This window comes from Coregonus lavaretus (assembly GCF_964263955.1).
Source record: "Coregonus lavaretus genome assembly, chromosome: 34".
Classification (NCBI taxonomy): domain Eukaryota; kingdom Metazoa; phylum Chordata; class Actinopteri; order Salmoniformes; family Salmonidae; genus Coregonus; species Coregonus lavaretus.
The window spans coordinates 10,966,865-10,988,518 of NC_140021.1; the positions used below are offsets into that span (position 1 = coordinate 10,966,865).

Here is a 21,654-nt window from a genome sequence, read left to right on the forward strand (position 1 = left end):
AGGGGAGGACGGCTCATAATAATGTCCAGAACAGAGCAAATGGAATGGCATCAAACATATGGAAACCATGTGTTTCATGTATTTGATATCATTCCACTTCAGCCATTACCTTGAGCCCGTCCTCCCCAATTAAAGTGCCACAAACCTCCTGTGACCCCTACCCACATACTGTATTACCTTAACTACCTCGTACCCCGGCACATTGACTCAATACTGGTACTCATATATAGCCTCGTTATTGTTTTTATTGTGTTACTATTTCCTTTTTTAGTAGCAAATATTTATCTTACTTTTTAACTCTGCACTGTTGGGAATGGGCTCGTAAGTAAGCATTTGACTGTAAAGTCTACACCTGTTATATTCAGAGCATGTGACCAATAGATGTGAGATGTGCATATGGCAGGTGCAGGGCTCACCTTGGTGCACTTTCTCATGGTGCTTCAATTGTCCAGGACCAGCACATTCTCTCTTACAGCCCTCAAAGTTACACCAATGGGAAAGGGTCAGAGCTCAGGCTGACGTGGTAGAGCCTACATACGCTCATAGATGCCAGTGTGTGTCATACTCACTGAAAGGGAAGCGGTTGTGCGTGTTCCGTCTTGTGTGTCTTGAGTTGGTTATTCTTCTTGAAGTCCTTCCCATAGCCCACACTAAAACAGAATAAATAACAAATCACAGCATCTTATCAACCTCTGATGAATGATAATGAGCAGTAGGACCCATGTTTGTCCAATATGGCCGTCACTTTTCCTTCACCCACACAAAACTGTGGAAGTCTCAAGTGGGTTCTCAAAATATCACGTTTAGCCATCAACTGATTCAGAACCGTGTCAATGAAATCTAAGGCAATAAGGAGATGAAGTGAGCCCCAAAGTTTAGCCAACCTTCTAGTGCTTCTCCTGGTGCTGGTGAATGTGAGCCATGTGGGTCTTCATGCTGACATGTGTGGCGAAGGCCTCGGAGCATCCTGCAGCCAGACACCTGCAGATACACACAGGAACAGATGGGAGACCAGAGGGAAGGTTGGAAGAGGATTGATGCATTTTATGTCTCAGATATCACGGTGGGTTAGGTTACCATTCAGTAAAATTTCTGGGTCAAACCCATTCAGAACTAAACCCTAGCCTCGGTGCCAACCTGTCGCTTTGCTTTAGCCAACTGGTTGTCTTGCCAAATGGCTTGGAAAGGCAACAATGTAGCATTGTAGAATGCAGCCTCAAACAAACCAGTCATTGACAGTGAAGTGAACCATTGCCTTAGCCCTTTAGGATAGTGAAGCTTCACATCAGGCTTCATGCTCACATGTATGGCTTCTCTCCACTGTGGCTCAGCCTGTGGGCTTCATGCTCACATTTATGGCTTCTCTCCACTGTGGCTCAGCCTGTGGGCTTCATGCTCACATTTATGGCTTCTCTCCACTGTGGCTCAGCCTGTGGGCTTCATGCTCACATTTATGGCTTCTCTCCACTGTGGCTCAGCCTGTGGGCTTCATGCTCACATTTATGGCTTCTCTCCACTGTGGCTCAGCCTGTGGGCTTCATGCTCACATTTATGGCTTCTCTCCACTGTGGCTCAGCCTGTGTCTGGTGAGCTGGCTTCTCTCCACTGTGGCTCAGCCGGTGTCTGGTGAGCTGGTAGCGGATGCAGAAGCTCTTGTCACGGTTCTCGCATGAGAAGGGTTTCTGTCGAAGAGAAACATCACCATCATGGATCCCTCTCTGTAACAAGCACTAAAATACCCATGTGTTTCTGACCCCCAGACACATTTGATTAACTATCATCTAGCAGTTAAAAAAAAACAAAAAAACACCATAGGATGTCCATTCTTTGTCTGATCTAACAGAAATGTGAAATACCGGCCCTAGGATCTGATCTCTTTTGGACCATGTGTTGAAAGAGGCTATAGCTGAGCAGGACAGATATAAACTGACCAAACCTGAGTGCTTACAAAGATGGGCATCTAATTTCCATGATTTATTGAAAGTGGCTTCGCAGTTGACAAAACAACAAATAAAGCTTTTTTTGGACTTGTATCCTTTCCCCAATTTTAATTGTATAGGTGGTAAAGATGACGGTGTTTTGGTAAAGAAACACCCCTAACAAAACCGAGGGCCAGTCGTTTACCGCACTACATGGATTGACACACCTGAGGATGATATATTTTATTGGGCGATGCCACTATTGAATAACACAGGGGTGTTTCAATCCACGCAATGGAAAGTGAACTAAATTGAAAGCCCATTTTGCCACAGTAGTCTAATACCCTAGATACATTTCAGGTATAAGTATTTTAATTATTTTGGCAAAATATTGATGTTTAATAAATGAATATTGGACACCTGCTTCGTGATTTTATTCACCCATCACCCTACGTTTGACCTTAGTTTGTTCCTGATTGGAGGAAGTTAGGAACACTGAATTGCTGTGGATCGATGCAAACAGCCTCATAGAGATAGAGAAAGAAAGGACTCATCGTGGATATTACCCGTCTCAGCATGGACATTGCCATTGAGGGCTTGCATGTTTCCACCATTTTAAAGTAGTCAAAGTAGTAAACTGGGTGGGGCTTCTATGGGTTGTAGCCTCAATGGCGCTGCCCATGCTGTCACAGATGCTATAATGCATATGTGTCAAACTCCTTCCAAGGAGAGCCAAGTGTCTGCGGGTTTTTTGCTCCACCCTTGTACTTGATTGACGTCACTAATTAGTAAGAAACTCCCCTCACCTGGTTGTCTAGGTCTTAACCCGCAGACACTCGGCCCTCTGTGGAATGAGTTTGACACCCCTGCTATAATGGCACAGATGTAAAGATGTCCTCTATCTATCTCTATGAACAGCCTATACAGGGTTGTGACGAGGAGTACAGCAGGGGTGTCAAACTCATTCCATGAAGGGCCTAGTGTCTGCGGGTTTTTGGTTTTTGGTTTTTCCTTTCAATCAGTGTGTACACAGGCAGCCCAATTTTCACTAATTGGTCTTTTGACGAATCAGATTAGCTCTGAAAAAAATCTGCTGTGAAAACATCTGATGTGATTGGTCAAAAGACCAATTAGTGGAAAAAGTATCAGACTTGGGCTGCCCAGCCAAAATAGCTTATCTTGGAAATGGTTGTGTTCGGGTTTCTGGCTCTGATTTGCTAGATCTAGATTATGTTATTGGTAAATTGAGTAGACTAGCCAGCAGTTGTTGTGATTCAGGTCCCTGAGCTTGCCTTTCTCTGACTGATTGTAGGCTTTAAAACTGTCATCCAGGCTCCTGACACTGTGCATCGCTATCTACTGTCTGTGTGCATTTGTTGTCTGAGCTAAGCGACTGTCTATCTCCAGTCATCAAACGCACATGGAATTTACAGCCCTAATTATGGTCTTATCAACCTGCGCCATACTGTTGTCTGACAGGTGTGATTTACAGTCATCATCTTCATTCTCCTGCTCTGTCCCAATGTGATCCTCTTTAACCCACGAGCCTGACTCATGCAATCCTGAAGACAGTTCAACCCACTACCAATTATATGACATTGCTCTTTATTTAGACTTAGATTAACAATATGTTTCCACAAGGATACTTCATTGTGAATTCAGGACAGCTGACAAATCCGAAAACAAAACAGAAAATCTTCAATCCAATATGGTCTGTACATTACCTAGACTAGAGACCAACTACCATGCATGTGTCATTTTCCCATAATCTGGTGAGAAACCTTTGGCTGACTTCTCTGAATGAGGCCTATTAAGAACCCCAGGGCATTACCTCTGCTCCCTCCCACACTTCAGGTCACCCGGCCTGGGTCGACCGCCACCGTTATCAGCCTCTCCCCGTCCGGTCACACTGGCCCAATCCCTCCACTGACAGGGGACAGGATCAATAACCCTAGTTCTGTATCTGTGGATGACCATGGTCTTCACTGATAACCACTACTGACAAGTATATAGGGGAAGAAAGACCCTATCTGTCCACCTATCCCCCAGAGAGATACAGTGTGTTCTGTGTTTGGCCTGGGATTTCCTAGCTCCATTGTCCACCCACCAAACGAAAACACACACACATACCACACACTCCCCCCTCACATTACTGACACAAATACGCCCTTCATTTACTCACTGGCAGTCCTTCACCAGTTTTAATCAGACTCTAATCAGGCCAGAGACAAAGAAAGATAACAGAGAGAGAGAGAGAGAGGTGAAACAAGGAGGGTTGACAAGTGTGTGAGAACAACATGAACTCATTGAAACATTGTGAATAGAAAGAGAGAGACATAGTCTGATGTCTGTCATAATTATCATCCCGTACAGCTTCTGCTCTCCTCCCTCCCTCCACCAGTGGTGTGTGTGGTTAATGTGTGACACACAGGGTCGATATGGCTGCTCTGGGCCGCTGGCTGAGTTGACAGCCTCAATCTGTGTGTCGAACGCGTGTGATTAAGGAGCCCATAGTGATCCACTGCTTTTATCCACAAGTCCCGTTCCACACCACCCCCTCTTTCTCTCTCTCCTCCCTCCCTCGCTCTTTTCCTCTCAGACTGTTTACTTTTTCCTCCTTCAATCAGTAACTCCCATGAGTCAGCGTTCCAGATGAAGGCCCATTCTGTCTGGAAGAGCAGATTCACACACAATTTCCATGTTTCCTTCTTTCTCTTGCACTCTTTGTCATATCCTTGTATCTGACGGTACAGATATCACCATGTTTAAAGGAAGCTTTATAGGTGAAAAGGTAGGTGCCCAACGCCATAGGCGGATATCTAAGCACCCAGGCCTCAACGCAGTCTATACTGATCAATAACCAGGGATTTGGATGTCCGCTACTGATTGATCACATTGATTTTGGGTTCATGTGTAACCCCAGATAGTATTCATTCAGCTTGTTGGACACTTGTTGCACCAGTTATCTTTTGCCTTTAGGGAGACAGCCAGGGGTAACAGGGGCTGTAGGTTTGAGGTATATGGAGGGGATAGTATCCCACCAATGGGAATTCTAACCCTAATAGGCTGCATTTACAAAGGCAGACAAATTCTGCTATTTTGCCCAATTATGGGCAACAGATGTGATCTGATTGGTCAAAACACCATTAGTGGAAAAAAAATATCAGATTTGGTGTGCCTGTGTAAATGCAGCCTATTGACTGTATTTTTTAAAGAATTGGGGGGAAATAATGAGTGGCATTTTTACAAATGCAACAATGACACAGGACATACCACACAACTACAATGATATTCAGATAGACAACTCATCATGCATCACATTTCAATAAGGAAAGTGATACATTTTCATATACATTCACGATATGCCTCATTTCCTGACAGTGTCAGTTAATGCTCTCTCTCTCCCAGCTGCTGCTACTACTATCTCAGTAAACTGGTCCTAATTGGAGTAAATATTGGGTAAAGAACTGAGGTGAGATGCGATAACATATTTGTCAGATATCCAGTCAGCCATTCAGCCTCCGCTGATTAAACAGCACACATCAAGATAGGACAGGGGTGGTCCCTCCTCCCTACACACACACACCACCCACACAAAGTACACAGTCAAACACACACATAACAGGCATGGCTGCATGGTCACGCCACCAGAAAGGAGATGTAACACTTGAATGAAGAATGATGCATGTACTGTACACTAAAGACTGAACATCAGCATATGTTGTGATTGTACTTGAAGGGCATTTAAGTGTTCTCTAAATGGGTCAAACAGTGCTCTCAAATTCATCTAAATCTATAGGATACAATCAACATTTCCAGGGTATAGCTTTTTCAGATGTATTCTCAGTACCGGTTTATGATCATTGGCATGTTTATAGGAGCCTGGGCATTCAATAATTCAAACTGTACTATGAAACAAAGATAAATGATATAAAGAATGATAGTAAAAAGCTTTGGAGCACCTTAAATGAAATTTTGGGCAAAAAGGCAAACTCGGCTCCATCATTCATTTAATCAGATCGCAAAACCACTGATATTGCCAACTACTTTAATTAATTTTTCATTGGCAAGATTAGCAAACTTAGGCATGACATGCCAACAACAAATTCTGAACCTACACATCCATGCATAACTGACCAAATCATGAAAGACAAGCAAGTAATTTAGAATTCCGTAAAGTGAGGGTGGAGGAGGTGAAAAAAGTATTGTTATCTATCAACAATGACAAGCCACCTGCATCTGACAACTTGGATGGAAAATTACTGAGGATGATAGCGGACGATATTGCCACTTCTATTTGCCATCTCTTCACGCTAAGCCTACAGGAAAGTGTGTCCCCTCAGGCCTGGGGGGAAGCAAAAGTAATGCCTTTACTGGCTCAAACAGCCAACCAATCAGCATGTTACCAACATTTTACATTTTATTCATTTAGCAGACGCTCTTATCCAGAGCGACTTACAGGAGCAATTAGGGTTAAGTGCCTTGCTCAAGGGCACATCGACAGATTTTTCACCTAGTCGGCTCGGGGATTAGAACCAGCGACCTTTCGGTTACTGGCACAACGCTCTTAACCACTAAGCTACCTGCCGCCCCGAGGTAAATTGGAAAAAACAAATTTTCAGCACGCTTACAGGGAAGGGCCTTCTGACATATACGGCACTTACACAAATGACTGAGAAATTGATAATAAAGAGATTGTGGGAGCTGTTTTATTAGACTTCAGTTCGGCTTTTGACATTATCGATCATAATCTGCTGCTGGAAAAACATAAGTGTTATGGCTTTACACCCCCTGCTAGATTGTGGATCGAGAGTTACCTGTCTAACAGAACACAGAGGGTGTTCTTTAATGGAAGCCTCTCCAACATAATCCAGGTAGTCAGGCATTGCCCTGGGCAGCTGTCTAGGGCCCTTACTTTTTTCAATCTTTACTAATGACCTGCCACTGGCTCTGAGTAAAGCATGTATGCTGATGACTCAACGCTATACACCTCAGCTACCACAGCAAGTGAAATCACTGCAACAGTTAAAGAGGTGCAGTCAGTTTCAGAATGGGTGGCAAGGAATATGTTAGTACTAAATATTTCAAAAACGAAAAGCATTTTATTTGGGACAAATCGTTCACCAAACCCTAAACCTCAACTAAATCTTGTAATGAATAATGTGGAAATTGAGCAAGTTGAGGTGAATAAATTGCTTGGAGTAACCCTGGATTGTAAACTGTCATGGTCAAAACATATTGATACAACAGCAGCTAAGATGGGGAGAGGTCTGTCCATAATAAAGCGCTGCTCTGCCTTCTTAACAACACTGGTCCTACAGGCCCAGGTTTTGTCGCAGCTGTACTACTGTCCAGTCGTGTGGTCAGGTGCCACAGAGAGGGACTTATGAAAATGACAATTGGCCCAGAACAGGGCAGCATGGCTGGTCCTTAAATGTACACGGAGAGCAAACAATAATATGCATGTCAATCTCTCCTGGCTCAAAGTAGAGGAGAGATTGATTTCATCACTACTTGTTTTTGTGAGAGGTACATGAATGCACTGAGCTGTCTGTTTAAACTACTAGCACACAGCTCAGACACCCATGCACACCCCACAAGACATGCCACCAGAGGTCTCTTTACAGTCCCCATGTCCAGAACAGACTATGGGAGGCACGCAGTACTACATGGAACTCTAATCCACATCAAGTAACTCATGCAAGCAGTAAAATCTGATTTCTTTTTTTTTTACTGATAAAAATACACCTTATGGAACAGCGGGGACTGTGAAGAGACACACAGACACTATACACACATACACATGGACTTTGTGTTGTAGATATGTGGTAGTAGAGTAGTGGCCTGAGGGCACACAATGTGTTGAATGTATTGTGATGTTTTTAAATTGTATACAGCCTTCATTTTGCTGGACACCAGGAAGAGTAGCTGTTGCCATGGCAGCAGCTAATGGGGATCCATAATAAACCCCAGGAAGAGTAGCTGCTGCCTTGGCAGGAACTAATGGGGATCCATAATAAACCCCAGGAAGAGTAGCTGTTGCCTTGGTAGCCGCTACTGGGGATCCATAATAAATACCAAGGATCAGTCAAGGGAATGTTGTTTCCCAATCAAATACTGAAGCTCCTACAGAGAAAGGCACTTATCCTGGAGCACATTGCCCTCTGCTGGCCTGATTTGTGTACTAGAAGTTATTTCCAATAAGTACATTAAACAGGGTACAAAGTTCATAAATGTATATTTTGAAAAAGTCCACTTTGAACATTGACATATTTGCAACACACTCAATCCATTTTAAATTGACATACTTCCAGATTTTCTGCTTTATTTGACAACGGACAGCACTCACATCTCAAGTGTCAAAACACTTCCCATTAATGGCAACTCAAACGCAAGTGGAGAGTGCCTAAAGTAGGTTGAGTAAAAGCTGTGTGTATACTTTCAGACTGTTGTGCTTGTTGTTCTCAGTTTGCCAGTGAAATAGAAATAGCATTTCACTTCCCTCCGAGTGATCAATGAAAGAGAATCACTGAACGACAGCAGCAATCCAAGTCTCCCTGGACAGCACCTACAGTTGAAGTCGGAAGTTTACATACACCTTAGCCAAATCCATTTAAACTCAGTTTTTCACAATTCCTGACATTTAATCCTAGTAAAAATTCCCTGTCTTAGGTCAGTTAGGATCACCACTTTATTTTAAGAATGTGAAATGTCAGAATAATAGTAGAGAATGATTTATTTCAGCTTTTATTTCTTTCATCACATTCCCAGTGGGTCAGAAGTTTACATACACTCAATTAGTATTTGGTAACATTGCCTTTAAATTGTTTAACTTGGGTCAAACGTTTTGGGTAGCCTTCCACAATAAGTTGGGTGAATTTTAGCCCATTCCTCCTGACAGAGCTGGTGTAACTGAGTCAGGTTTGTAGGCCTCCTTGCTCGCACACACTTTCAGTTCTGCCCACACATTTTCTATAGGATTGAGGTCAGGGCTTTGTAATGGGCACTCCAATACCTTGACTTTGTTGTCCTTAAGCCATTATGCCACAACTTTGGAAGTATGCTTGGGGTCATTCTCCATTTGCAACTAAGCTTTAACTTCCTGACGTCTTGAGATGTTGCTTCAATATATCCACATAATTTTCCTTCCTCATGATGCCATCTATTTTGTGAAGTGCACCAGTCCCTCCTGCAGAAAAGCACGGTTGGGATGGTGTTCTTCGGCTTGCAAGAACCCCCTTTTTCCTCCAAACATAACAACGGTCATTATGGCCAAACAGTTCTATTTTTGTTTCATCAGACCAGAGGACATTTCTCCAAAACGTACAATCTTTGTCCCCGTGTGCAGTTGCAAACTGTAGTCTGTCTTTTTTATGGCGTTTTTGGAGCAGTGGCTTCTTCCTTGCTGAGCGGCCTTTCAGGTTATGTCGATACAGGACTCGTTTTACTGTGGATATAGATACTTTTGTACCCGTTTCCTCCAGCATCTTCACAAGGTCCTTTGCTGTTGTTCTGGGATTGATTTGCACTTTTCGCACCAAAGTAAGTTCATCTCTAGGAGACAGAACAAGTCTCCTTCCTGAGCGGTATGACGGCTGCGTGGTCCCATGGTGTTTATACTTCCGTACTATTGTTTGTACAGATGAACGTGGTAGCTTCAGGCGTTTGGAAATTGCTCCAAAAGACTTGTGGTCTACAATTTTTTTCTGAGGTCTTGGCTGATTTATTTTGATTTTCCCATGATGTCAAGCAAAGAGCCACTGAGTTTGAAGGTAGGCCTTGAAATACATCCACAGGTACACCTCCAATTGACTCAAATGATGTCAATTTGCCTATCAGAAGCTTCTAAAGCCATGGCATCACTTTCTGGAATTTTCCAAGCTGTTTAAAAGGCACAGTCAACTTAGAACTTAGTAAACTTCTGACCCACTGGAATTGTGATACAGTGAATTATAAGTGAAATAATCTGTCTGTAAACAATTGTTGGAAAAAGTACATGTGTCATGCACAAAGTAGATGTCCTAACAGACTTGCCAAAACTATAGTTTGTCAACAAGAAATTTGTGGAGTGGTTGAAAAACGAGTTTTAATGTCTCCAACCTAAGTGTATGTAAACTTCCGATTTCAACTGTACATAACAGTAACTCAAGGTACCCATCAAGGGTCAGTTCTCCCCCTGCCCTGAAATCATCTCCTTCTCCCTTAGGTAGTTTTTGACATGTACAGAATTTACCAACATCCCTGCATGTTAGTGTACATAAGAGACTCAGGTTCACAGAAGTCTGTGTAGAAACAGTTTTATTTTGGTCAGCATAGTTATGCCATGAACTCATAGGGGATGGGCTCCAGCAGCTGGGGCTCGTTGCCCTTGGTGCTGACAAAGCGGGCATCACGGGGAGCAGTGGGCTGCAGGGGAGATGAAGAGGAAAGGACAAATGCACAGATGAGATGTCACTACAAATAATAATAATAACCTGCCATTTAGCAGGCGCTTTTATCCGAAGCGACTTACAGTCATGCGTGCATACATTTTACATGTGGGTGCACAATTCAAAGGACTGTATTAGAAATAATGGCATGGCAGAATTACCATTACAGAACGCCTCAAACAATCAAAACATTCCACTATATCAGTGTTGGTGTCCTTTCTATATCTTCAATCTATCTGGACTGTTCAATTATGTAGAATAGTGACTAACAAGACTGGTCCTAGAGAGCTACAGGATGTACAGCCCTTTATTAGTTAGCAGCGCATTAAAACACTACTGACAATGGCCCAGGTAAATCTGCTCTCCATACCTGGCGTTTCAGCTCGACCCAGGTGCCCTTCTGCTTGGCCTCCACCTTCCTCTTCTCATTCTCCTTGACACGCTGCAGGAAGCTGTCTCTGCTCTTAGAGTGCTTTACATGCTCAATACGCACATTGATCCTCTTGGCCAGGATCTTACCCCTACAGAGAGAAGGGGAGACCGTTTTCAGCTTGGAAACAATCAGGGACATGGTCTTCACAACATACAAAAGGCTACTGGTCACAAGATGGATGTAAGCAACGTAATTGAGATCCTGACTTATCAGAAAACATTACACTTCCAAATGGCGAAATACTTGTTATGCCATGACCTGTAATTGTGATTTTTTTGTTGTTGATGTGTCTCCTTCAACAACCCAAGTTCAAACATACGGTAGGTGCTTGGCTGGGGTGCTGAAGTACAAATACTGTCCCCCACGTGAATGACCACTTAGGACATAGGCCAGTCCAGGCGGCAAAGTGAAGATGGGGTTTTGAGACAGGCGACAATCAGACATCTGCAACGTCAACCTTCCTTTACAGAGATATTGGCAGGGCACATTCATTTCATTTATTAAAGCGCTTCAACATGAACAAGCTGGAAAGGAAACCGATACTGACCATTTTCCAATCCGCCACACATTGCCTTGTACTTACTTGACCTGCTTGTTGACAATGATGCCAACAGCATGTTGGGTTACGTTGTAGACTCTGCCCGTCTTGCCATGGTAGCACTTGTGAGGCATTCCTTTCTGGATGGTACCTGTACCCTAGAGGAGAGACATTCACAATCTTAGAGTTGCATTTTGGTGAAGTCCAAAATATAAATGTAGTTACGCTGCACTCACTACCAATAGCTACGTTTCCATCCAATTTGCCAACCGATGTTCATGCGAATATTTACAAGTCTGCATAACACAATACACATTTTCTGCACTGACTTTTTGTAGATAAATGGCTGTGCGTGATGATGTAGTGCACATAAAAATAACTTGCCGTTAAATTCCCATGTACCGAATGAAAAATACAAGTTAAATGGGTTTCCATCACATTTTCAACTCTGATGGATTTGTCACAACCTGTTGTGTTATATAGCAAATGTGCCCACTCTGGCTTTAACCAACAGCTAGCAGACACAGTGCAGGTAGGCTACCTACATTATGAGATTATTATGGATAAGAGCGATATTACTTTTATTTGTCAAACAGCAGCCAAGCATCAATCATCATGTCACCAGAATAAGACCCTCAATATTTATTGGGCAGAAGCATCAAGCTCATCACCTTGCACATTCACCACCCTGTGAAGTTCATCATAACTTATTTAAATCTGTAACCTAATAAATTGCATGGTTTCCGAGTCGTAGTGGGAGGACCAACCACACCATATCATCGCGTGACTCCAAATTTACTTTGATAATAAAGTTAAATCAATAGTTGTGCATAAAGGCATTTCCACTGCCATTTCTCACAATTTATTTTAGACACAAAAAGATCCCACCATATAGAACGAACAAATTGTCTCTGCATTTATAAAATTGTTCCGGTGTCAGCCCAGTGGTGACTTTCATGCGTCAGGTAATTCATCCGCATAAAATTGATAAATTGAAACCTGGTTAGTGAAACCTAGAAAAGGTGGAACAAACCCCACCTTGATGTCAACGATATCTCCCTTCCTGTAGATACGCATGTATGTGGACAGGGGAATGGGGCCTGAGGAACAAAGTATATTGATTATTCACAACCAACCAAAACAACAATTCTAAAATGGACTTGAGTAACTAATGAAGGCTACTCAGCTGTGGATTCATGCCAGCAACACCCCTAATCTTGAGTTCTTGATTTTAAATAACTCAGAATTGTTAGTGACCTAACAAGACATTACAGTATATCTTCAGTCTTTCTGAAATGAACTCACCATGCTTGCGGAAGGCCCTGCTGAACATGTACCTCGTCCCCCTCCTCTTGCCTCTTGTGTTCGTCATGATGACTGATTACTGGAACATGGACATTCAAATGTTTGATAAACCCAATGGCAAAGTATGAATACTGTATTACTGTGGCTGTAAAAAGTATGGTTACAAGAGTGGTCTAGGATTATGTATACTGGGATTTAGTACAGTCAAAGGATGTAATGCTGTCAGATACAAAAACTTAATTTAACCCCCTATGTATCTATGCTATGTAACTAAATTACCAACAATACCCTGGTCATTTTAACGTTAACTTTATCACAACAGACAGGCTAACTTCAGGCTAACTTCACTGCAAAGAAAATAAATGTTCTCCGAATCATAGCTAGTGATTATTGTAAGATCCATCCCAGTATTAACAATAAGGGGACATTCAAAACATGGAAACGTCAGTCAAAAATACAACTTGCCACAAAACAAGTTACTTAGCTCGCAAACTCAGTCCAATACCGCTTCCTTTTCTCAGACTGACAATTAAGTTAACTGTCACGTTGCAACAAAGTTAAGTTATTTTAGATGTCAAATTTGCTGGCTGTGTATGCCATTGTGCCTAAGAAATAGGCAAATCCTGCGAACGCAGCAGTGGTTAGGGCCCGCATGGGAAGCCACGCTGTTACCCCATTCACAAATCGTCTCACTATATGCTACACAGACGGTCTTTCATGGATGAATTCTCGCCTCAAATATAGAGTATGTTTTAACCTACTTATGTCAATGTCTTTATATGCATTTAAAACGACGTTTTATGATTTTACAGTCTTTAAAAGCGGAACACATCTTACCCCCGGTAGCTCGCAAGATGGCGGGTACGGCGGAAAGAAAGAATGAAAGACCGGAAACTCCTCCTTCTAAAATAGATTTCAGCATGGCCTTCATATTGCCTGAACAAACATGCTAGAGTATAATAATTGTTTTCCCCTCTGTGCTGATCTAAGTTCAGTTTTGATTCTATTCTATACATTTATCCCAGACAACAACAACAATTTCAGATAATAGCTAACTTCCTTTCCTATTGGAATGTTGACGCACTGTAAAGCGTCAAATAAACAATATATGTCAGTGAACTGCTGAAAGACTCATCTAATATTTTATTTTTTCTTTATTTAACTAGGCAAGTCAGTTAAGAACACATTCTTATTTACAATGACCGGCCAAACCCGGACGATGCTGGGCCAATTGTGCGCCGCCCTATGGGACTCCCAATCACGGCTGGTTGGAATCGAACCAGGGGGTCTGTAGTGACGTCTCAAGCACTGAGATGCAGTGCCTTAGACCGCTGCGCCACTCGGGAGCCCCTAATATAACCTTTTTTAGCAAAATGTATTAAAATAATGCATATTTAGTTGTGCTTGTGCATTATCAAAATATTTGATCGATGAACTGCTGACCGTGACAGCTAGCTAGATAGACATGTAAATTATATTCTCGTCTCAAAAGCCTGATCAAAGATTCAGTGAGTTTGACATTGATTACAGTCGTCAATCTCTACACAGCTGTATGTCCAGAATTGCTAATGTGGGCATATCTGTCAATGTTATATTACGTACGCCACAGAACATGGACATCGGATGGAGGTTGTCTTGCACGGCGCTAAAACGGTCATGGCAAGAAGGGATCTAGCTTTTGTCAAATTAACGTAAAAAGTTGATTTTGTTGTTGTTGCATTTTAGCTAACTAAATATTTTCTTAACCTTAACCTTATTCTGCTAAATCTGACGTTAATTTGACAAAAACTGGATCGCTTCCAGAGATGACCCTCTAAGACCAAGCGGAGCTCCCATCGCCCGTCCAGTGTGTCCTGTCACAAGGGAGTCCTCGCCTCCACGCGGTGATTGGGTGGAAGATGGCGCTGGGCGAATGGAAATCCTAATGACAGTTTCCAAATTTGCCTCTTTTTGTACCATGGTGAGTAAATGGCATCTTCTAAACACATTGCGAAGTGATGTGAGGGAGGCACGACAACCGTGGTTGTGTTGTTTCCATCTTACGTGACAGGGAAGATGGTTAAAATCGTCTGCTTGTCGTGGCTTCACTCACTGACACGACAGTCTTGTTTTCGTCTCACGTTCTATAGCTAGCTATGATAACTAATGTCATAGGCGTTTAAATTGTTATATTAGCAAGCTGTTTATGTATGATATTGCATTAATTAGTGAAGACAAGTTAAATGCTGTGTTTATCTCCTCCCGCACTGTGACCCAGTGACCGCACCGCATAGCTCTGCGGCTTCAGCACCTGGCACTGTAACGTTAACTTGTTACCGCGTCTAGCTAACTTGCACATTCATTTAGCAGTAAAGCAGTGTGGATGTCAAGGCATTTCAACACTGGACACAATTTGAATACTAAATCAACATAACTGAATAATTGTTAGCTGAGTTTATTCTACTCCACGATCATTGTCAGTTGTGCTTTTCCTGTATATGAATGCTAATTTAGCTAGCCAACATTTCCAGTTAGCTACAGTAGCTAGTTAGTTAGCTATACCATTGTGACTGATGAAATAGTGAGTTGTCTTCCTGTAAACCCCTTATCTGAATACTTCCGAAGCGCGAGCTATTTTTGGAACACAGCAGATGACGACATGATCAGCTGCTAGACAAGACTGACTGGCTGTCATGTTGTTCCCAGTTTGCAAAGATAACTACTTAGTTTGGCAAACCTGTCAGACAGACGTCATTCATTTGGATCTTACATTTAATTGTGTTAATTATTTAGGATCATAACCAACCTCTGCCCATGTAGGCCTACAAAGGAAGTCCTGGTTGCTGTGCAAATGCATGGTTAGGGTCATGTTCCATTATCAAAGAATGACACAGTCATTTTGCCCCCCCCCACAGCTATTGGCATTGGATATGAAATTCAATTTAGAACTATTGATCGGTACACACTCCCATCGACCTATGCTAAAAATATCAGCACTTTGTGTTACAGGGCGCCAATGCCTCCGCTCTGGAGAAAGAGATTGGCTCAGAGCAGTTCCCTGTCAACGAGCACTACTTCGGATTGGTCAACGTGAGTGAGAGTGCCGTAGTTCACATGCACATGTCTACATAATCTTTGTTACAGATCACATGTGCCTTATCCATGCAGATGGTTATAATCATTGTGTATATGTGTGTGTCCAGCTCTTTGCCTTACTCTCTGTATCCGTCCTTGTATTTGCCCCCCAGTTTGGGAACACGTGCTACTGTAACTCGGTGCTGCAGGCGCTGTACTTCTGCCGTCCGTTCCGGGAGAAGATCTTGGCATACCGCAGCCAGCCCCGACGCAAGGAGAACCTGCTGACCTGCCTGGCTGACCTGTTCCACAGCATCGCCAACCAGAAGAGGAAAGTGGGAGTCATACCACCCAAGAAGTTCATCACGCGCCTACGCAAGGAGAATGGTGAGAGGGAGATAGTATGCTTGTAGTTCGGGATGGGGGGGAATTGAGGAAACGGTTGATGGTTGAAAATGTTGTGGGTGTGAATATTTTGACAGACCCTCTATCCCCTGTTCCCTACCCACCTCCTCTCCCCCCCCCTCTCCATCTCCCTCTGCAGAGCTGTTTGACAACTACATGCAACAGGATGCCCATGAGTTCCTGAACTACCTGCTCAACACCATCGCTGACCTGCTGCAGGAGGAGAGGAAGCAGGACAAGACCAACGGCCGCCTGGCCAATGGCTCACTCGACTCCCAGAACAACAATAGCAACGCCCCGCCTCCCTCCACCTGGGTCCACGAGATCTTCCAGGGCACCCTCACCAACGAGACCCGCTGCCTCACCTGTGAAACGGTACATACCGTCTGAGTCTAAAGCCCCCCACCCACATCAACTTGTGATGTCCCTGTTGTTGTGGTCAGCAGGATGCAATACATGTCGGTGATACACTGTAGATAGAAGGCAGGCTCAAGTTCTGTTGGCTGGAAGATGGACAAAATGAAGTTTCCGTCTGGCTCTAGTTATGACAGGATGCTGTTGTTTTCTCCCTACAGATCAGCAGCAAAGATGAAGACTTCCTGGACCTGTCAGTGGATGTGGAACAGAACACGTCCATCACACACTGTCTCAGGTAACAACACCTGACTACAATAACACATTACATACTGACTGGCCTGTGTATTGCTTCTTGCTCCGTGTGACTCCAAGTACTCTGACCCCTCCCTCTCCTTCTCTATTTCTCTGTCCAGGGGGTTTAGTAACACAGAGACTCTCTGCAGTGAGTATAAGTACTACTGTGAAGAATGTAGAAGCAAACAGGAGGCACACAAAAGGTCAGTGTTGGCAGTGTTGTGTTCATTGTAAAAGTAAACAAATGTATTATTCTGTGATGACCATGTTTATCTCTAGTATAAGGTGTGTGTGTGTGTTCTGCATCTGCGTCCACTGTAATTGACTCACTTCCCCCCCAGGATGCGTGTGAAGAAGCTGCCTATGATCCTGGCTCTACACCTGAAGAGGTTTAAGTACATGGAGCAGCTGCAGCGCTACACCAAGCTGTCCTATCGCGTTGTCTTCCCTCTGGAGCTCCGCCTCTTCAACACCTCCGGAGACGCAACCAATCCCGAGAGGCTCTATGACCTGGTCGCCGTCGTGGTGCATTGTGGGAGGTCAGTGTTGTTTACTAGGTTGTCTAAAAGTATTCTAACTGACCCTTAAGGTTGTGAGTGTGTGTTGCTGACTCCGTCGTCTTGTTTTCAGTGGTCCAAACCGAGGACACTACATCGCCATTGTGAAGAGTCACGACTTCTGGTTGCTGTTTGATGACGACATTGTAGAGGTAAGATATTGTGTGTGTGTATGGGTTGGTTCTTCTTTCCTTGTGGGGACTTAAAATCCCCAAAAGTCCCACAAGGATTGTAAAACAATAAAAAATGTGGACAAAGGCTATTTTAGGGTTAGGGTAAGGTGTTTGTGGTTAGTTAGGGTTAGGGGAGATAGGAATTTTAGCTCCCCACGAGGATGGAAGAACACAAACTGTGTGTGCGAACATGCATACGTGCGCCCTTGTGTTTTGTGCGACCCTATTGACCTGTGTTGTCTCTCCTTGGCTCTGCAGAAGATAGACGCCCAGGCCATAGAGGAGTTCTACGGCCTCACCTCTGAGATCTCCAAGAACTCTGAGTCAGGCTACATCCTATTCTACCAGTCGAGAGACTGACTAGCCCTGGAGAGGACAGCACCACTCAGTGAAGCGGAGGACCATACTAATGTACACCCCTCTGGTGTCACACGCATCTCCACAGGTGGCATTCATACCTGTGTATATGGAGCTACTGCAGCCCAGCCTCAGTCCCCCCCCATCCCCCCATCCTCCTACCTCCCCCACCCCGTCACTTAGGCTGGAGATGTTGCTACAGGGAGTTGTGTCAAAGGTTCAGTGGACGTTGTATCAAAGTTTTGTGAGTTGGAAAGCTGTTTAATGAGGGTTGTACAGAGGTTGTGTGAATGAGGCGTTGGTTATAGCATGGGGTTTTGGGTGGGGTGAGTGGGTATTTAATGATTAATGTGTTGTAATATCGGCCAGGCGTCTACACACTCCCTCAGACTGCAACTCTGCTTTGGTGCCTGGCTGGGGCCTAGTCAGAGCAGACCAGTTGACTGTACAGTCGTGGTCAAACGTTTTGAGAATGACACAAGTATTGGTCTTCAAAGTTCGCTGCTTCAGTGTTTAGATATTTTTGTCAGATGTTACAATGGTATACTGAAGTATAATTACAAGCATTCCATAAGTGTCAAAGGCTTTTATTGACAATTACATTAAGTTTATGCAAAGAGTCAATATTTGCAGTGTTGAATCTTCTTTTTCAAGACCTCTGCAATCCACCCTGGCATGCTGTCAATTAACTTCTGGGCCACATCCTGACTGATGGCAGCCCATTCTTGCATAATCAATGCTTGGAGTTTGTGAGAATTTGTGGGTTTTTGTTTGTCCACCTGCCTCTTGAGTATTGACCACAAGTTTTCAATGGGATTAAGGTCTGGGGAGTTTCCTGGCCATGGACCCAAAATGTCGATGTTTTGTTCCCCGAGCCACTTAGTTATCACTTTTGCCTTATGGCAAGGTGCTCCATCATGCTGGAAAATGCATTGTTCATCACCAAACTGTTCTTGGATGGTTGGGAGAAGTTGCTCTCGGAGGATGTGTTGGTACCATTCTTTATTCATGGCTGTGTTCTTAGGCAAAATTGTGAGTGAGCCCACTCCCTTGGCTGAGAAGCAACCTCACACATGAATGGTCTCAGGATGCTTTACTGTTGGCATGACACAGGACTGATGGTAGCACTCACCTTGTCTTCTCCGGACAAGCTTTTTTCCGGATGCCCCAAACAATCGGAAAGGGGATCCATCAGAAAAAATGACTTTACCCCAGTCCTCAGCAATCCAATCCCTGTAACTTTTGCAGAATATCAGTCTGTTCCTGATGTTTTTCCTGGAGAGAAGTGGCTTCCTTGCTGCCCTTCTTGACACCAGGCCATCCTCCAAAAGTCTTTGCCTCACTGTGCGTGCAGATGCACTCACACCAGCCTGCTGCCATTCCTGAGCAAGCTCTGCACTGGTGGTGCCCCGATCCCGCAGCTGAATCAACTTTAGGAGACGGTCCTGGCGCTTGCTGGACTTTCTTGGGCGCCCTGACGCCTTCTTCACAACAATTGAACCTCTCTCCTTGAAGTTCTTGATGATCCGATAAATGGTTGATTTAGGTGCAATCTTACTAGCAGCAATATCCTTGTCTGTGAAGCCCTTTTTGTGCAAAGCAATGATGACGGCACGTGTTTCCTTGCAGGCAACCATGTTTAACAGAGGAAGAACAATGATTTCAAGCACCACCCTCATTTTAAAGCTTCCAGTCTGTTATTCTAACTCAATCAGCATGACAGAGTGATCTCCAGCCTTGTCCTCGTCAACACTCTCACCTGTGTTAACGTGAGAATCACTGACATGATGTCAGCTGGTCCTTTTGTGGCAGGGCTGAAATGCAGTGGAAATGTTTTTGGGGATTAAGTTCATTTTCATGGCAAAGAGGGACTTTGCAATTAATTGCAATTCATCTGATCTCTCTCCATAACATTCTGGAGTATATGCAAATTGCCATCATAAAAACTGAGGCAGCAGACTGTGAAAATTAATATGTGTGTCATTCTCAACTTTTGACCACGACTGTACATGAAGGGAGAGTGGGGAGGTGAGTGTTCCAGGTGTGGGACAGTTGGGTCATGTATTTCTACCATGTACAGAGTGGTATTTGTATAAATATTATGAGAAGAATAAGATGATATTATCATTAAAAAAAAACTAAGACCTTGAGAAGTATATGTATTGTCTCTATGGTGCACTTTTGATACCGTTTTGTAGGTGTTGGCAAGGTTTATGTGAGGGTTTGCTCGAAACGGCCTGTTGTGAAATGGTCATTTTCTGTTTTAAAGAAATATTAATAAAAGCTAATAGATACAGGCTGTGAGTGTGTGTTCTACTTTCATGGAATGGTTCCTCTCCCACGGGTGCACACTGATGACTCATCATTGCTCAGCACTGCCCTTCAGTGGTTCTACCTGGTCACTACAGGTTCATACTTGCAACAGCACAACAGCAGTCTATTTTTTATTCATTCACACCTCCAGTCATGATGCTGCCTATGTAAGCAGACCACCCACTGTTGCCTTAACAACAGGGCTAGATGATGCTAGGGAAGACAGCTCACTGTATCAAAGGCAGCTGTGTGGAGGAGACTACTGACTAGCCACCTACAGACTTAATCAAAATGGGGATATTTTGCAAATTAATTTCCTTTTGTTAATGAATGATTGAAAGCACAGTACAGAGGGACTGATAGTGATGAGGGATAGGGACAGAGAAGATGGAGGAGAGAGAGAGGGAGGAGAATCGGAAGGAGGCAGCGCACCATTGGCCCAGCGTCGTCCAGGGTATGGGAGGGAATGGCCGGCAGGGATGTAGCTCAGTTGGTAGAGCATGGCGTTTGCAACGCCAGGGTTGTGGGTTCGATTCCCACGGGGGACGAGTATGAAAAAATATAAAAATAATAATAATGTATGCACTCACTACCTGTAAGTCGCTCTGGATAATAGCGTCTGCTAAATGACTAAAATGTAAATGTAATTATGGTTAGAATAGACATGCCCAGAATAGCAAAACACATGGGTCTAGGAGAAATGTGGACAAACGTCGGAATCTGAAGTAAAATTGGTCAAACAGATACCACACCTTGGTAACAAATCATAACTCATAAAGTAACTGTCCAGTAAAAATCTAACTTTTAAAAGTAATATTCTGATCATTTATACCCAAATAAGGTTGTTGACTCGTCCTATGGCCTACTGGTATTTGTGACCAAAGCATACATTTGAGAAAAAATACTTTCAAAAACCCACCTCAAAATTGTATCTCAAACAGACCATTTAAAAAATGCTTGCTATTTCCTCATAGAGGATGATGTCATCTTTCTGTCTACTTGCATTTTTTTTTTTTATGACTGGTATATGCCCACACCATTAATTCTGTTGTTGGGGTATGCCCACACCATTCCAACACAGAAAAGCTGCTTTTTAACATAATTACAATTTTTGAAAGGAATACTATTTCACTCTTATTGTCATTAATTATAGGTCATATTTCATAGAAATCTGGAAACACTGGACAGCTCCTTAAAAATAAAAAGATAGACACATACACACAATGATGCCCACAACACTACTGTCTGTCTCTGTCCTTGAGCAGTGGGCGCTGACAGACGAATAGGTCTTCCTGGTATTGAGCTGTTGCTGTCTCGTCCTCCGGTAAGGGGTATTGAACAAACAGGACGCGTCTCGGAATCTGGCCCGTTAGAGAGCAGCGCTCCCCCTTTTCCCCACCCCGGCTCGCTGCACAGCCGCAGTCCACAGCAACGCTCCTGTAAAGCCTCTGCTCCACTTTCCCTGCTCTCCCTCTGCTTCAGTAAAGACCCACCCACCCCCCGGTGTTACAGTGCTGCAT

General features: G+C 43.6%; 3 protein-coding genes across 3 annotated transcripts; 1 reads left to right on the top strand and 2 right to left on the bottom strand.

Annotated features, from left to right (window-relative positions):
• Nucleotides 1-565: 565 nt before the first annotated feature.
• On the bottom strand, nt 566-3,269 carry gtf3ab (general transcription factor IIIA, b; the record flags this gene model as incomplete). Its single annotated transcript, XM_084152105.1, has 5 exons — nt 566-650; nt 895-981; nt 1,567-1,682; nt 1,932-1,987; nt 3,212-3,269. The coding sequence occupies 5 exons, from the start codon at nt 3,267-3,269 to the stop codon at nt 566-568; spliced, it is 402 nt and encodes a 133-aa protein (XP_084008231.1).
• Nucleotides 3,270-10,200: 6,931 nt separating this feature from the next.
• rpl21 (ribosomal protein L21) lies at nt 10,201-13,508 on the bottom strand. The gene is made up of 6 exons (XM_084151846.1): nt 13,462-13,508; nt 12,625-12,703; nt 12,358-12,419; nt 11,365-11,477; nt 10,719-10,869; nt 10,201-10,325 (listed from the first exon to the last, which is right to left on the bottom strand). Exons 2-6 carry the CDS (start codon nt 12,689-12,691, stop codon nt 10,236-10,238), a joined length of 483 nt encoding a protein of 160 aa, XP_084007972.1. The 5' UTR covers nt 12,692-12,703; nt 13,462-13,508; the 3' UTR covers nt 10,201-10,235.
• A 1,000-nt stretch (nt 13,509-14,508) lies between these two features.
• On the top strand, nt 14,509-20,118 carry usp12a (ubiquitin specific peptidase 12a). The gene is made up of 9 exons (XM_084151847.1): nt 14,509-14,584; nt 15,613-15,693; nt 15,852-16,065; nt 16,223-16,458; nt 16,659-16,735; nt 16,854-16,937; nt 17,076-17,273; nt 17,365-17,443; nt 17,723-20,118. The coding sequence occupies exons 1-9, from the start codon at nt 14,537-14,539 to the stop codon at nt 17,822-17,824; spliced, it is 1,119 nt and encodes a 372-aa protein (XP_084007973.1). The 5' UTR covers nt 14,509-14,536; the 3' UTR covers nt 17,825-20,118.
• Nucleotides 20,119-21,654: the final 1,536 nt, after the last annotated feature.

Excerpts from the sequence above, each read along its gene's own strand:
- usp12a (XM_084151847.1), top strand. The coding sequence starts at position 14,537 with ATGGAAATCCTAATGACAGTTTCCAAATTTGCCTCTTTTTGTACCATG. Across the intron at positions 15,694-15,851 it reads ACTACTTCGGATTGGTCAAC|TTTGGGAACACGTGCTACTG; the intron begins GTGAGTGAGAGT and ends TTTGCCCCCCAG. Across the intron at positions 17,444-17,722 it reads TTGATGACGACATTGTAGAG|AAGATAGACGCCCAGGCCAT; the intron begins GTAAGATATTGT and ends TTGGCTCTGCAG.
- rpl21 (XM_084151846.1), bottom strand. The coding sequence starts at position 12,691 with ATGACGAACACAAGAGGCAAGAGGAGGGGGACGAGGTACATGTTCAGC. Across the intron at positions 12,420-12,624 it reads CAGGGCCTTCCGCAAGCATG|GCCCCATTCCCCTGTCCACA; the intron begins GTGAGTTCATTT and ends TTTGTTCCTCAG. Across the intron at positions 10,870-11,364 it reads ATTGTCAACAAGCAGGTCAA|GGGTAAGATCCTGGCCAAGA; the intron begins GTAAGTACAAGG and ends TTCTCTCTGTAG.